Consider the following 15,867-nt stretch of genomic DNA (forward strand, 5'->3'; position numbering starts at 1 on the left):
CACAGTACAATAGAAAGTACAAGAGAAAAACGTATCTTTGTACAACCGGGTTTTTCTCAGAACTCATGCATAAATTGCAATAGCCTGCTTGTTTGTTACAGCCGAACCGGACTGTGGTTCTGTCAGAGTGGAAGAGAGGACAGGAGTGCAGAGTGGGGATGGTCATGTATGTTGAGTCATGGTCACGTCCTCCTCACTGGCATCCTTTACGTTTCCGGTGTCACTCCATAAAGCATAAGAGAAGAGTGAAGGCGTGTGAGAGACCAAGGATTACAGGGATCATGCTTTCAAACAACAACTCCAGCCGGTCACAGCAAACTAAGTTTAATCTTGTCCAACTGAAAGGAACATGGATCAGACAAACTGAGCAGTGCCAACGGGCAGAGGGAAAGTTATCAGATGCTAAAATGTAAGTACTAAATGTAAATATCATGCATTCATATAATAAATAAAAAAATAGAAAATAAAAAAATATAAAAATTGTAAGAAATTATTCTGTACTATGTAACATTAGTGGGTTTTTATGTTTTGTGTTTCAAAATTAATGAATTGAATGTTGTTGTTAGACAAATAAAACAACATACAGCAGCATAATGTCATGCAACCTTCATAATAGGGATCTCTCTTTCTTAAATCAAGTTTGCATCTGTAATTGGTTTGCATTTATTGGTTACACTGCATTTTCATTGTACTGAATATACAGTGTTCAGCCATACGAACCAAAGAGCTCTGGTTATATATTCATAGGTATGCTCCATGGACTGGGGGAAGTGAGATACCTTTCTATTTTTGGCTGAGGTCACGCCTGTGAGAAACATGTAAAGCAGTGGTGGAAGAACTATTCAGATCCTACACTTAAAGGCCCTGGAAACATATTGATTGATCATATTTTTACTGTGTAAAAAAAATCTTAATTATTAAAGCAACAACTAACTATAGCTGTTAAATAAATGCTGTGGAGTAAAACGTACATTTTTAGGCATTTCTATCAGTCCTTCAACAACAAAGCACTGAAGCAAACTTAGGGCTAGAGCTTATGACCTATTAACTGTTTTTTTTCTTTTGTTGCTTTATTGTGAATCATTTTCAGCTATGAGAACAAGTCAGAACATGGAGTTTCCTGGACAGTGGTCAGCCCCATCGTATTCACCTACAGAGTCATTCAGTGCAAAAACATATTGGATCCCACAAATGACACGTTGCTCTGGGGTCATTTAGGAGATGAAGAGCTTAAAGGCACCATAAGCAACTCCAAACCTGTAAAACGTTTTGTTGTCATTGATGAAACTGTCAATCATCTGTATGGCTCTGAGGTCGTACGGTACTTTGAGGCCAGAGAAGTTGTGTACAGGATCCTCGCTCTGCCCACCACAGAAGAGAACAAGTGTATGGAGTTAGTGACCAAGATCCTGGAGGAAGTTCATGAGTTTGGTATTGACAGGCGCTCTGAGCCAGTCATAGCCATCGGTGGCGGGGTTTGTCTGGATATAGTGGGTTTAGCGGCATCTCTCTATCGCCGGAGGACTCCATACATTCGGGTGCCGACCACTTTACTCTCTTATGTTGATGCCAGTGTGGGGGCAAAAACAGGGGTCAACTTTGCAGGTGGGAAAAACAAGCTGGGAAGTTACATCCCACCAGTGGCAACGTTCTTAGATCGCTCTTTCTTCCAAACACTTCCACCACGTCAGCTCTCCAATGGGATGGCAGAGATCTTAAAGGTGCTCGCCACTGCATGATCATTGATCAAGAGAGTGATTTTCCTGATGGTCTTGCATGTGGTAGCCCATGGACAACAAAGTGTGTACAATTTAACTTACTGCCAACAACTTTTGAAAGCACAACAAATGTCTTAAGGCTGATTTCCCAAATTTTAGGCAGACGCAAGTTATTATTCTTGCTGGCATGGTAGGAAAATTAATGTGATGAGAATAGAATTATGTTACTGTGCATTGTGCTTTTGTTGCAAGCAGAAACTTTCTTGTTGGTGCATTTAGGCTGCAGACAGCTAAAGAGCCTTGCTATGTTGCTGAGAAATTAAACTGTTAAACCAATTAAATGTGAATTGGTTCTTTGTTCTATTGAATGTTGATTAGTTAAAACCATGTGCACAAGTTAATAATTTGTGTGCACAAGATGTCTGCCGAAGTTTAAAAATAGTTCTTGGAGTTTTCCACAAGTACTTGAATGTACCACCAACAATGACACAGTGACATCAGTTTCTTTTTGCAAGCGTATAAACACAGTTTATAAGAAATAACTGCAGCCAAATGTTTGTTGAGATGGATAGACTCTGTCAAACAAGTTTCACATCACTTGAAGCCGATTTTCAAATTGTACTGAAATGACCTCAGTTCTTGGCAACAAAGGCTAAATCCAGCTAATTGCATTAGCATTTTTCACAGAAATTGTTTTCATTGATTTTGAAGTTTGCCCTTTAACAATGCAAACTACCACTGTGTTATCAAGATATCCACAGTAATTTGCACTATCCCAAGCATACAGAATATAGTAGAAGAAAGCAGCAGTAGTTGCATGTTGTGAGAAAAACACATGCTCGCTAAAGGTCAAACTAAGCTGACTATACTCAAACTACAGCTTTGTAAAATTAGACCCGCTCACTGTCTCACAACAACCTCGGTTGAGACTTGAAACATAACTCCTCAACAGCCAAAACTCCTTTGAACTTCTATGCTGGTGAAAACCATGGCTGAAAGCTGAAACTCAACACCCCCCAAAACACCAAACCTCTCAACGAGTCTCTGCCTATTGGCTTAATTCCACTCAAAAATGTGTTTTGCTCATTGTTACTTCACAAACGTCAAAGTTTCTTTGTGCTCCCCTGACATTTGACATACACACCCCTGTTAAAAGGGCAGGCTTTTGTGATGTAAAAGAAAAATGTGACCAGGATAAATCATTTCGTAACTGTTTCCACCTTTAACCCGACCTATAAAATATACAACTCAACTGAAAAACAAACTGAAATCTTGAAGCACTTTTTGATTTTATCACAGCACTCAGTCTTTTGGGGTAGGAGTCTATCAGCATGGCACATGTTGGCTTGGCAATATTTGCCCACTCTTCTTTGCAAAAACGCTCTCCTGTACACAGCCCTCTTCAGATTACCCCACAGATTTTCAATTGGATTCAGGTCTGGGCTCTGGCTGGGCCATTCCAAAACCTGAATCTTCTTTTGGTGAAGCCATTCTTTTGCTGCTTTGGGTGCATGCTTTGGGTCATTGTCATGCTGAAAGATGAAGTTCCTCTTTATCTTCAGCTTTCTAGTAGAAGCCTGAAGGTTTTGTGCCAGCATTGACTAGTACTTGTAACTGTTCATAATTCCCTACACCTCAACTGACGCCCCAAGAAAAACAGCCCCAAAGCATTATGCTGCCACCACCATGCTTCACTGTGGGTATGGTGTTCTTTTGGTGATGTGATGGTATGGTGTTCTTTTGTTATCACATGTACTACACAACCAGTACTTTCAGTACTTGTAGGCCTCTTGGCAGCCTTCTTGATAATGACTGTCTTCACTGTGGTGAAGATATGTGTGCTTTGTAAATTCTTTTGTACTCTTCCCCTGACTGATACCTTTTAAAAATGAGATCCCTCTAATGCTTTGGAAGCTACTAGAAGCCTGCTCGAACAGCTGAACTTTATTTGGGGTTAATCAGGGGCACTAAATGATGGCAGGTGTGCACTGACTCCTATTTAGCATGAGTTTGAATGTGATTGTGGTTAATTCTGAACACAGCCACATCGCCATTTATTTAAGTTGGGTGTGCACACTTTATTGCATTTAGTGCACACATTATTTTATTTATTTTTACTTCCCTTCCCAAAAAAATTCAGTTTGTTTTTCATTTGAGTTGTACAGGTTATAGGTCACATTAAAGGTGGGAAAAGTTCAGAAATGATTTGTCTTGGTCTCATTTTTTTTACATCACTAAAATCTGGCATTTTAACAGGGGTGTGTAGAGTTTTTATATCCACTGCATGTACCAGCATGATTTTGTGACATCTCAACTAATTTGGAAACCAGGCGTGGTTCATTATGTAACTTAAACAAATGAGATAACTTTTGAAATCAACAGTGCGTGCATGTTCATTGGTTCTTTGTTGTTTGTTTATGAGTAAGAAGGAGTGCTTTTAAGAGTTTTTAACAGGCTAATTTAACGTCATGTGGGAAAACCACATCAGACACAAAATATTATACAAAGCAGAGTATTCTTATATGTATTAAAATGGAATATTTTAATATTTAATTCTCTGCAATGCAAACATTGTACTACAACCAAATACACATGCTCAAAATATCAGTAGGACTTTTTATTGACTTTAATTGTCCCATTTTACCTTAGATGGCCCTGATGAAGCACAGAGGCCTGTTTGAGCTGCTGGAGGCTGAGGGCAGGACGCTGCTGCACACCAAGCTGCAGTCATGTGAGAGCAACAACAGCTCTAAGCGTGAAGACAGCGCTACAGCGTTGACCCGCATTGCCATAGAAACCATGCTGGAGGAGCTGGCTCCTAACTTGTGGGAGGATGATTTGGACAGGCTGGTGGATTTTGGTCACCTCATCAGCCCTGAGTTAGAAATGGTCAAGAAGTAGACTCTTTTGTGTTTCTGTTTTTGAGATATAAGGTCAAGGAGAGTCCCTGAATTTCCCTTGACTGATGATTATATGCGTTTCCATCTTTTCCGCCTGCACAGAGAGTGCTGCCAGCATTGCTTCATGGGGAGGCGGTCAACATCGACATGTCCTTCATGGTGTATGTGGCCCACCAGAGGGGGCTGCTGACAGCAGACGAGAAGGACCGCATCATCCAGTGCATGATGGGCCTGGAGCTGCCTGTTTGGCACAAGGACTGCACCCTGGCCCTGGTGCAGAAATCCCTCAAGGAGCGTCTGAAGCACTCTGCGGGCTCTCTGAGGATGCCGCTCCCCACAGGACTGGGACATGCAGGTATAAAAATATAATACCTGTATAAAAGTATAAAATCTGTCTGTCAACAATCTTTTTACCTTAGTAAATACAGGTGAAACACCATTTGTCTGTGACATGGAACATGTTGAATAACAGTTTCCTGATTTTACAGAAATCTTCCCTGACATGATTGAGGATAACATCCTCTGCCAGGCTTACCAGAAGTGGACCGATGAGCTTGCTTCTTCTGGGAACAACTAAATAAAAAAAATCAACCATTATATGTGTAAATATAATTTGAAATACATTAGCTTAATAATTTAAGCCCCTCCAATTTAACATTTATAAACAGTATATAAACTTGTTATAAATGCTAACTAGTGGGACTTAACATGTTAGTGTTGTGGAAGAAAAACGCATGCTCCACCGAGATTCAAATAAAACTTTTAATATTTCTCACAACATCGTTTCCACATTGAGTACCAATGAGTTTGAGTTCACTAATATGAAACCAGTGCGTACAGTAATAATTGCTACATTCATCTCATATAAACTGTAACAATAAGAACAGTAGCAACATCAGCAGACAACCTGTCTGTATGAACCACAGGGATGAGAATGAGCTTACAGGTCTACATTGAGCTAACCTGGTTCTTCATTAGTGGTTTACCCATAATGTGCCATAATAATTAACAGCCGGAAGATTCATTATGAGAAATCAGTCATAGCAATGGCTTTAAATTAAGTGCTGCCACCACCACGTGTAATGCTGATGTTCATATTAACCAATCACATTTCAGGGTTTAGATTATTTATCTGTTTCATCAGAAAAAAATAGCTGATCTGGGGTCAGTCAAAGGGCAACGTTATAGGCCTGTGTGTGCTGCAACTATTAAGGCTCAGTACCTGGGTTTGGTGTGACCATGAGGGTAATTTTGCAGTCCACTAAAGTTGTATTTCAACTATGACAAAAAGATTTTAAATCAGTGTCCACTTAGTACCTTTCTTCAGAACTTTTGAGGCACGGAGTTCATCAGCGAATAGTGTTTGCTCATCCATGTGACTGAAGTTCCACATTTAGATCATGTGATGACAACCGAGCAAAACCCATGATGATGAAGACTACGAGATGCAGTTGAAAGCTCTAGGAAACTAAGTGGACCTTGAGTTAAATTTTCTTTTTTTTGTGCTCAAGAATGAACTTTCACAATGTAACTTCACCAGTTTGTACCTTACTTATTGCCTGATTGCCTTCATGCTGTAGGTATTGCTGTTTATTGTGAAGGTGAAACACCACTAACTTCATATCTACTTCATATCTTTATATAGACTTACTGCATATTTGATTTTGGCAACACATTTTGGCAGTCATCACTGTGAACTACATTCATACTAGTCTCAAAACGATTCTGAATATTCAGTACAACTCTGGAGAAGTCTTCAGTGTAGAATGTGGCCTTTATAAAGATAAAACAAACTGTACCAATGCTCCAAAGTGTTCCATATTAAAGAAATAAATAAGACATTATGAAATAAATAAACATAGAGTACTGAACAAACTGAAATTATGATCTGGTGATATATGAAACATTAAGGAATTGCCAAAGTTATTACACTTCATCTTGAGAATGATGAGACTAGATTAGTTATTTACATATTTTAGTCCAGACTAAAGTGAAGGGCTAAATATATATAATTATTACAACTCATATCATTACTATGACATGTTGTTTCATCATTCTTATTTTTCATAGTTGTATTTTCCCCAATTACACTTTTTTTCTTCAAAACTTATCATGATAGTGATATTATATGAAATAAAAACAGAAGATTATACAAAATAAAAATCAAACATTTCTTTACTGAAATGATGCAATAAATAAAACTGCTGCTATGAAGAATAAGAGTGATAAAATAACATTTTACAATAATGATTTTAATAACCTATTCAATTATTTGAGAATTTATTGGTTTAATTATATAATCGATAAGTGATAAATTATTATTTCGCAATGCCTTATTTATTTGTTTTATATTGAACACTTTGGTCTTGTGGTTATCTTGTACTGACTAAAGGCCCCTTCCTACTGCTCTCTAAGGTAACTTAGCATTCATCGGGTTAATCCATGAAGCACCAAACACCAATATAAACATCAACAAGACATTGCATCAGTCCTCTTACATCACCAAGGTAACAGAAATGACTGTAAGGCACTTAAATCAATTAAAAAGATAATCACTTTGATACTGTTTTAGACTAATTCATAAGGAGATCACATTGTCAAGACATGATGCTGCTCTACAGGCACAACTTCAACCATTGCATAGTTTAACAAAATGGAGGCTGTGCTGTAACAAGGCTCTCAACGTATGGCAGGTAGTTATTAACAAAGACATACTTATGCAATGTGCTATAACTGTTGAAAACAAATTGCTGAAATATACAACAACCATACACCATAAAGAATCTACAATCTCATACAATATTCTGTATGCATTTGAAAAGCCAAATACAATAGTTAGTTTATGCTTAGATACAAAAAAAAAAAGGCAAACAAACCACGTTTCAATGTACAGAGGTCATTCCAGTGTTTTGACAATGTCATGCATTTCATACAAAATCCCAAAGCAGTCTCCTTATACTCCATGGCAATATAAATGTTCACATAATGGAAAAAAAAACACAGCCTGACTGTGAAATGTTGTCGTAGTGACTTAAAAATAACAAAACAATAATTTAGGAAATGGATGGACAATTATAAAAATTGAGTGACTGGATCAAGTGTGTCCTGAAATTGTAGCAGTTTTACCAGTTCAGTTAGTCTGATCACAACAGACAAGAATGCAATGAAAACCGTGCTGATTCGTCTTTCGTACATCAATCACGTGTCAAATATTTGAAGAATTATTATTCAGATCTATCAAGTGAAATCAGCTTCTTTTGCGTAGCTTTCATTTTTACTTCAGATAAAATTCTACTAGTTTTGACAATTTGAAAAAAAAATCTTTGAAGTTTGTTCCTGTTTAATTTTCTGTTGAAAAGTATTTCAGTGGTTTTGGCAGCGAGGAATGTTTTGGTAATAAATCTGGTACACACTGCTGGATCAATCAGCACTGGGTGGTTAAAGGATGTGTGGTGAAGCATAACTCTTGTTGTTGGATTGTTGAGCTGCATCTTGACATTATGATACTGACTAAAAGGCTGAATAAAAGACATAAATTAGCATTTATTGATACTGACTGTTCTTTTTAATTATCTAGAAGGAGACGTTTTAGCTTGAGATTGTTTTCAATGTGCTTTTGTTTATTAGCTCAGGCTCTTTTAAAAGCCTTGTCATAAATAAATTTTTAAGGGGAATGTGTACATAAAATCCTGTTTACATAGATACATAAATAAGATCAAATCAACAAATGATTAATATTTTTCAAGGAAGAAATTTCAACTGGAAGACTGACAAAGACTCAGCTAACAGCCAAAACATGTGCATAGCAATACAACATCCATGTATACACATCTTAATAAGGCATTGGCACATTCAAGTTCAATCTAAGACACAAGGAGTGTAAAGCACTATAGTAATAAATAGATTTTTTTTCTCCTTCTATTATTGCTAGTGATTTAAAAAGCAGTGTTCATCTCACCACAAGATATCTACATTTCTGACCATGATTTATAACTTACCTAGATTCTTTGGAATCAATAGAAATAAACAGAATCTAGCCTCTATCCAAAGATAAATGCATATTTTTTTAAATATAAAAAACGTCTATTTTTGTAACTCATTGTCATCAAAGTATTGATTAAAGCAAACATACTTTAAAATCAGTCCTTGAAATCAAGGTCGAGGGCTTCAAAAGACGAAGATATCACAAAAAAACTGAAAAAAAAGAAAGGAAAAGAAAAAACATGAATGGAAAAGATTTGATACATGTAAACACGGGTAGGGGAGAAAAAAACACAACAAACAAATGACACAAAGAGGAAAAAGCCTCTCCAGCAGCTGAGAGTGAGTTAGCTACTGACAGGAACACGTGCAGCAGGATGGAGGGGTTGGAGATGCAGGTGAGGTTTCTTCCAGTAGGGGGTGCTAACAGCCCTGCTCATTCTCATCCATGCTTACACTGCTCTTACGGCTGCTGTCCTTTGAGGTGTCTGGGGAGACGGACGAGAGCAAAGGGTCCCCCCCTCTCACCGGTGATAAGTTGTCTTCCATGAGGATGTCGTTGAGTTTGGAACTTGGCTTGCTCTGAATGCTGTAGTGACCCTCGGGGAAGTTAGCGTGGCCTTCGTTTAGCTCCAGGGTGCCGGGAGGTTCAGGAGTGCAGGCGGGGTGGTGTTGGTGATGGGGATGGAACGTGTATAGGTCCTGGTGACAGTCCTCCAGAGAAGGCTCCTGCTTGATGGTCCGGGCGCTAAGTTCGGCAGAGCAGAGCGCTGAGGATGTGATGGCCAGCCCATGAGCCCGGGCCTGCATCTCCAACTCCTGCAAACCCCAGAGACAGACAGGTTAGTCACTTTCTGTCATGACGTCTACCACAGTCCTCTGTTCCTGTGTAGGGTGAGTCGAGTCTCAGAACACTGTACTCTTTAACTTGCTCTGTCGCTGGCCAAGAACCTTTTTCCACCAATGAAATTATAGCACATTAATCCAGGGTTTTCTCCAGTAAATTGGTCAGTGGAGATGGAAAGTTCTGATGACTTTTTTCCTGTTATAAAACTGGACCTGACTGGGGTATGATTGAGCCTTTTGCCTCAACATTTCACACTTGTAAAAACTCAAAGCCTCAAAGCCTTTTTTTTCACTGATACTGGAACATGCTGCTCTAATTAATTACCGCTAGCCAACTGCACAATGTGACCAATCAATCAATGTCTGCTGAGCTGAATCACAGTGATCCTTCTGATGAATTAGTTACGAGATGATGGATTAAACAGCCAGCTTCCTCCTTAAATACACTGCTGTGTGAATTAGTGCCTCTGCTGTTTTTCCCCTGAAGCTTAATATATTTCACAAAAGTGCAATAATTCCCTCTGATGTTGGAGGATGTGAGGCAGGGTCAAAAGTGGGAACCCTGCACTAACAACCCCTTCTCTTTACCCTCCATACACAGGGCACATATGGCATCGTTATGGCTCTGTGTCTCTATCTTCCAATCACTTGGCTTCATGAAAATGCATTTACCTGTATCCTCAACATCAGATGTCTGTTGGCATGCTCAAGTTTCTTCTGACGGTTCTCCAGCTCCTTTGCCCTCTGCTGCTCCCGCTGTAGCTTCCTGATGTAGTCCACTGATGCCTTCAGGATGGTACCTTTGTTCCAGCGCATGTCCCTGAAAATCCCAGAGGAGCCATTATTCTTACACAGTCTATTCAATCTCAAGGTTTATATGTCAGACATTAAACAATCAGAAATCAACTCACTGCAATCTAAGCCCGTTCAGTTAAAAACAAGAGACAGAAGGAAATAGTGAGAGGGAACAAGAAGCAGAGCTTATCCTGAGGTCACGGAGGTGACCAGCAGCTATAAGTGAATGCTACATGATGAATGTATGCATGCAGAGGTCATTGAGGTCACCGGCAGTCATAAGGATGACCCTGTGCTCTCATAAAAACTGAAGGTTGCAGCATTGACTGCATTAGTGAATTTAAATTAAAGAACACGTACGCTTGTTTTTTCACGGTGTGTTATTATTTTAAGCCTGGGCTGTTTGTGAAAGGCAGTGTCTGAGTTTGCATGCATGTAGGTGTGACTGTGGGTGGAGCGCTCGGCTGGGGTTTAGCAAAACAACCATGGGTGGGTAGACACAACAAAAGGGGCTGCTGAGATCTTCTCAGTACCACAGGCAAGGTCAAAGGTCAGAGGAGGAGAAAAGGGTGGGCTGAAAGTTTTTTTTTCACACTGAAGTACATACTTATGGTAAATATGATATATTCATAAGCTCCTCATCAAATGATGATCATTCAGTGTGCAATTTACATTTATATACTACATTTACATTTTGAGTGTATCAGAGTTTATTCATTTTAATTTTGTGACTGATTTAACGCGTCCTTAAATTATGTAAAACTGTCAGATCTGTGTAACTAAATAGCTGAAAGGACAAAATCCACAGAAATGAATTATAAAGTTCAGCTGAAGCTAATATGAGGATACAACCATGAGTTACACAAATCAAGCGGGTAACTTCAGATGTTACAGCCTTTTTAGTGCAAAATTCTCTCTGTGTGTTTGCACAGTGTTTCCTTGATTACCCGCAGAAGAGCGATAGTAACACAAAGAGGGGGTTTTGTTGTGAAACTTTGGAGGATACTGGCTGGATTTGTCTAACTCGGACTTCTAAAGCCTCATATTAGCTTCAGATGAACTTTAGAATTTTTGCACAGGATTGGGGCTTTTGTCCCTCATTTCTTCCATTTTCATTGCATTAGGAATGGATCTCTTCACAGCAAATCTGGCGACCAGTAACTCCTTCAACGTACATATAAGACAGCCTGGAAAAAATGTCAAACCTTCAACACTCTGTTTTGTTGTCTCTGAACTGGGAAATAAAAATGTATTGCTTTTGTTGAAGTTGCTGAAATAGTATATTCTACCAAAGCCTATTTCTGTTTATATATATTTTTTCCACTATTATCTTTATCTGCATTTCCATTTCTCCTGCCTTTTCCTCCTACGACTTCACTTTATGAGTAACAAATGATAAGTTTTGTTGCCAAAGAATGTTATTAATTATGGTTTTCAAATCTGTCTTAAATAAAAAATTAGGAAAGTTACTGAAATAGTTAACTTACGGGTCATTGGATTTTGGAATTAAAGTTCCCAATTCCTTGATTCGATCATTGATGTTAAACCGTCTTCTTCTTTCAACTACAGAACAGAAAACAGAGGAGAAACAAATGCATGATCAGCTGATGACACACCATTTGTAATTTATTTTGATTACTTTCTTTCTTCAAAGTTCTTCTTTGAAGAAGACAACACCATGGCAACTATAACCATATCTAGGTATTTTCAAATTCATATTTACAGAGATGTGTGCAGTAAATAATTAAAAGCAATTAAGGTGCATTTAAAACTCACTCAAATTATGGTTATCCTTCTTCTGCCTTTCCTTGGCCAGAGCTCTTACCTCAGCTTCTGAAAAACACATTGATCAGTAAAAATAACAGTGCAGTTCAAGCATTCAAAAAAAAAAAGTGCAGCAGCTAACTTCTACATTTTGAAGCTAATTAACCAGACATACCCACGGGGAACCCTTCAGGCCTTTGATAGTTGTCAAATTTGCCACAGGATCCAGACTTATCCAGCATATGCATGATGGCCGGGGATTGTGAAACTATGTGATAAATGATGTTGTTTTTAATATTAAATGCACAGAGTAGACACAAATACAGTGGAAAAAACATGTCAGTGACGTACAATCAACAACCCCACAAAAAGATTTCAAGAGCTGGACTAATTGTCAAATGCTACATCATGAACTACACAAAGGCCTGGAGAGTAGAACTTGGCATATTGTTAGAGATTTCATGGTCTCCATGCAACAGAGAAGCTGAATGGATGTTAAAGTTAACTTTCACAGCTCAGGGGTCTGTAAACATTTGATAGATATACATGTATTTTGTTGACAGAAGCCAGGCATTCAAGCCAGATGATTTCATGTCTCTTGCTAATACAGATTGTGATGCTTACCAGAGTATTCCCTTTTGATGTTAGGCAGGTTGGCAGGGCAGGAGTTGCTGATGGGCAGACCTTGCTGGGACATACCCTGATTACCATACATGTCCATGAGGTTTGCAGGCACCGGGATCTGAGGGGACACAGCAAAGACATTAAGCAAGGTTCACACCCCCCACCTGTACAGATGCTAATCAGCATCACAGGACAAGCATGATGGGAAGGGTGGTGACATAGAGCAGGCCATTTATACAATGAGAGAAGTTTAACAGATGTTTTTATTATGCAAACAAGTGTGATGTCACTGTTAAAGGAATAGTTCAACATTTTGGGAATTTTTTTTAGCTGAGAGTTAGATGAGGAGATCGATGCCACTGTTATATTATTAAATTTATTAAATTTGAAGCTATAGCTTAGCTTAGCACAAAGACCAGAAAACAGAGGGAAACACGAAGCCTAGTTCTGTCCACAGGTAACAAATTCTGCCTTCCTTCTAAAGTTGCTCACAATATATTTTGTTTGTTAAGCCCATAACACAATGTGGAAAAAGGACAATTTGTGGCATTAAGTCTGTTAAAAAAGCCGAGGAGGACTCCAGGAAGTACTCCCCAAAATGTGTGACTACTTCTTTAAATTTGGATGAACGGCTGAAAAGAATTTGTTTATAAGTTTTCATTCCACAACACACCAAATCACATGCCCTCGTGTGGTGACCTTTAAAACAATGAAGAGCATGGTCTGTATGCAGGCTCAGTGTTGAGGACGCTGCTATGCACACGTACCGTGTTAGCCATCTGAAGTCCTGGGTCCATCAGGCCGAGGATATCATCACTGTAACTGGACTCCAGACTAATAATGTCATCAATGACATCATCCATCTGAAACAAGTAGTCATACAGGGCAAAGGACACACAGATGAGTATGATTAAATGAGTAAAAGATTCCAAAAAGGCATGTTCCTTGAGTCACTGCGAGATAAGTCTGAATAAAACCAGTCACCTCTTTCTCGCAGTTAGAGTTCAGGGTCAGTAAGGCCATAGGGCTGTTGGGGGCACTGTTGCCCGGCCCTGGCGGCATGCCCCCGTGGTCAGAGGACTGGTTGGGGCAGGGCAAGCTCAACGCCTGAGAGCCAAGCTTTCCCAGGTACCGCTTCACCTGCTGCTGCTGGGAGCGCTGGATGTGGTATTTGGTTGGGTTCTCCAGGTGAGTCTGAACCTAGTGATGGGTGAGAAGGGTAGGAAGGTGGGATGGGGTGGGAATAAATCAGAAACATATGCACCTTGGTCATACTGACAAATGAAATGACACAGGAGCAGAAAGTTCATTTCAAATAACTTTAAACTGCAAATATATCATTCTTGTCACATCTTGTGTTTTTTTTTTGGATATGTTCTCTTATAAAGTTGTCTTTTACTAGATTAAAACAGCTCTAAATTTACCTCTAAGTCTTGCCTGTCCCCAGCACTTCACAGTACTGACTATGATATTAAAATAAACTTGACGCATATTTCAAACCCTGCGATGCATTATGCATTTTTCTTTTGAGAGGCTGTCAAGAGTTGTTATCTCAAAGAGTCTCAGAAGTAAACATTTTCTACATGTTTCTCTTCAGCTCGACTACTTTCTGCTTCTCTACATTCAGAGTCCACATATTTCCAGTAACAAAAATTACACACACATTAGTCTCTGCACTCCCCGGTTATGGATAAATTTGATTTCTGTGGATCATTAATCCCCACACAGCATTAATGATCCAGAAAAGCTACTGCAGGCAAATAAACAAACTTCAGAGAGAGCGTTTGTCAAGGCTGAAACACATATTAAATGGAGCAGAGCTGCTGTGTTACCACACACATTTGTAGAGTATAACCTTCCTGTATTTTGCTTGAATTTTTTTGATGCAATGTTGAAGACATTTTGTGATTTGAAAAATAAAGATACTAGAGACAGTTCATCACAAAATGCAGATTCATAACACATGACTCAGCACTGTTAATGACACAACTGTACTGGCATTAATTTGGTAGAATTGAGCCTGATCCTGATCCAAAAAAGAGAGAAGATTAATTTTAAACATACCTCATACAGCTGATATCCAAGAACCTCAAACATCATTTACTGTGAACTGATCCGTCAAATTAAAAAATAAATAACAAAAAGAAGTTAAACTTGTGTGTTTAACTTCTATCTGAACTAAGAAGTGCTATAGCTCCTTTCCTTCTTGGTTGCACCAGAAGACTGAGCTTGCTAGTATGAGGACAGACACATCCAGCTCATCTTTTAAAAGGCAAGAAAAGTAATTAGTTATGCATGTCAAGGAACCTCGGTATAACACAATGAGCCTTTTCAAATTTGTGTTGTTTTATGTAAAATCTGAATTTATTCCTTTATGGTGCATCACTTGATGTCAGGATGTGGTTCTTACAGTTAGCGCCTTTGTTTTGCAAGGCCACCTCTTTTACTGAAACTTGCCTGGGGCTGTTACTTAGCCCCGTCCACTTTTTTAACCCTGTGGATGCTTGGCATGTGTTCATCGCAGCACAAAGAATAAAGTCTGTTACATCCTTGTTTGTCTGCAGCTCGCCTGCTCCTCGCGTCTCAAAATGACATTTTTAATTGGCAACAACAGGCGTACTGTGTCTCAAAACCAATGATTAACAACCTCGGCTACTTCATTTTTTGAACTGATGTGTTTGTTCTGCTTAAGCCCAGAGGATTTGGGTTCATTAACAGAGCTGAGGAGGTCACAGGCTCTAGACGAACTCTTAGCTACCTCTGACATTTCCTCTGCTTCTCTGAAAACTCCCTCAGTCTGCACACTATACTCTGCAGTTGAAATTATCTGGTTATTGAATGGATATTAAAAAATAAATTAACTGACCCCAACAGCAAATTATATTTCACGACACGTGGAGCATGAGAAAAAGAAAAAATGCTTTGACTGCTAAAGGTAGATACTCACTATTTGTGGCTCATCGCTTGTGTAGGGATGATCCCATAATCTGACTTAACACAAATCCACATGTGCAAGTTTGTAATCATGCAGTGGAGCATAATTACTATTTAAAAACCATTTGTGCTACAGTGAACTGCACATTGGTGGCCTAGTTTTGCACTTGCCTAATTTTATATGTATAATGCCCAAGATGCATACTTACTTCTCTTCATTATACACTCAGAAGCCACTTTATTAATTGCACTCGGACAGTCTAATGCAATCCAATACACCTGTTCTGCCATAGAGTCTACTGGTT

At 38.9% G+C, this 15,867-nt stretch overlaps 2 protein-coding genes across 12 annotated transcripts in view; one reads left to right on the top strand and one right to left on the bottom strand.

The window, feature by feature from the left end:
* The first annotated feature begins 281 nt into the window (after positions 1-281).
* Positions 282-5,195, top strand: LOC121190458 (2-epi-5-epi-valiolone synthase-like). Its single transcript, XM_041051210.1, has 5 exons — positions 282-409; positions 1,091-1,721; positions 4,368-4,607; positions 4,721-4,973; positions 5,107-5,195. The coding sequence occupies exons 1-5, from the start codon at positions 282-284 to the stop codon at positions 5,193-5,195; spliced, it is 1,341 nt and encodes a 446-aa protein (XP_040907144.1).
* A 199-nt stretch (positions 5,196-5,394) lies between these two features.
* The window catches only part of LOC121190406 (microphthalmia-associated transcription factor-like), a 30,059-nt gene continuing 19,586 nt past the window's right edge, over positions 5,395-15,867 (bottom strand). For 6 of the 11 annotated variants that reach the window (XM_041051170.1, XM_041051161.1, XM_041051119.1 and 3 more), the window contains exons 3-10: positions 13,613-13,828; positions 13,396-13,491; positions 12,629-12,746; positions 12,180-12,272; positions 12,017-12,073; positions 11,728-11,803; positions 10,118-10,265; positions 5,395-9,418 (exon numbers count right to left, since the gene is read on the bottom strand). In XM_041051170.1, coding sequence (XP_040907104.1) covers positions 9,023-9,418; positions 10,118-10,265; positions 11,728-11,803; positions 12,017-12,073; positions 12,180-12,272; positions 12,629-12,746; positions 13,396-13,491; positions 13,613-13,828 — 1,200 coding nt within the window. In that variant the 3' untranslated portion in view covers positions 5,395-9,022. The remainder of the gene's footprint in view (positions 9,419-10,117; positions 10,266-11,727; positions 11,804-12,016; positions 12,074-12,179; positions 12,273-12,628; positions 12,747-13,395; positions 13,492-13,612; positions 13,829-15,867) is intronic. The other 5 variants (XM_041051187.1, XM_041051179.1, XM_041051196.1 and 2 more) reach the window with 2 other exon arrangements.

This window comes from Toxotes jaculatrix, chromosome 2 (genome assembly GCF_017976425.1).
Source record: "Toxotes jaculatrix isolate fToxJac2 chromosome 2, fToxJac2.pri, whole genome shotgun sequence".
Classification (NCBI taxonomy): domain Eukaryota; kingdom Metazoa; phylum Chordata; class Actinopteri; family Toxotidae; genus Toxotes; species Toxotes jaculatrix.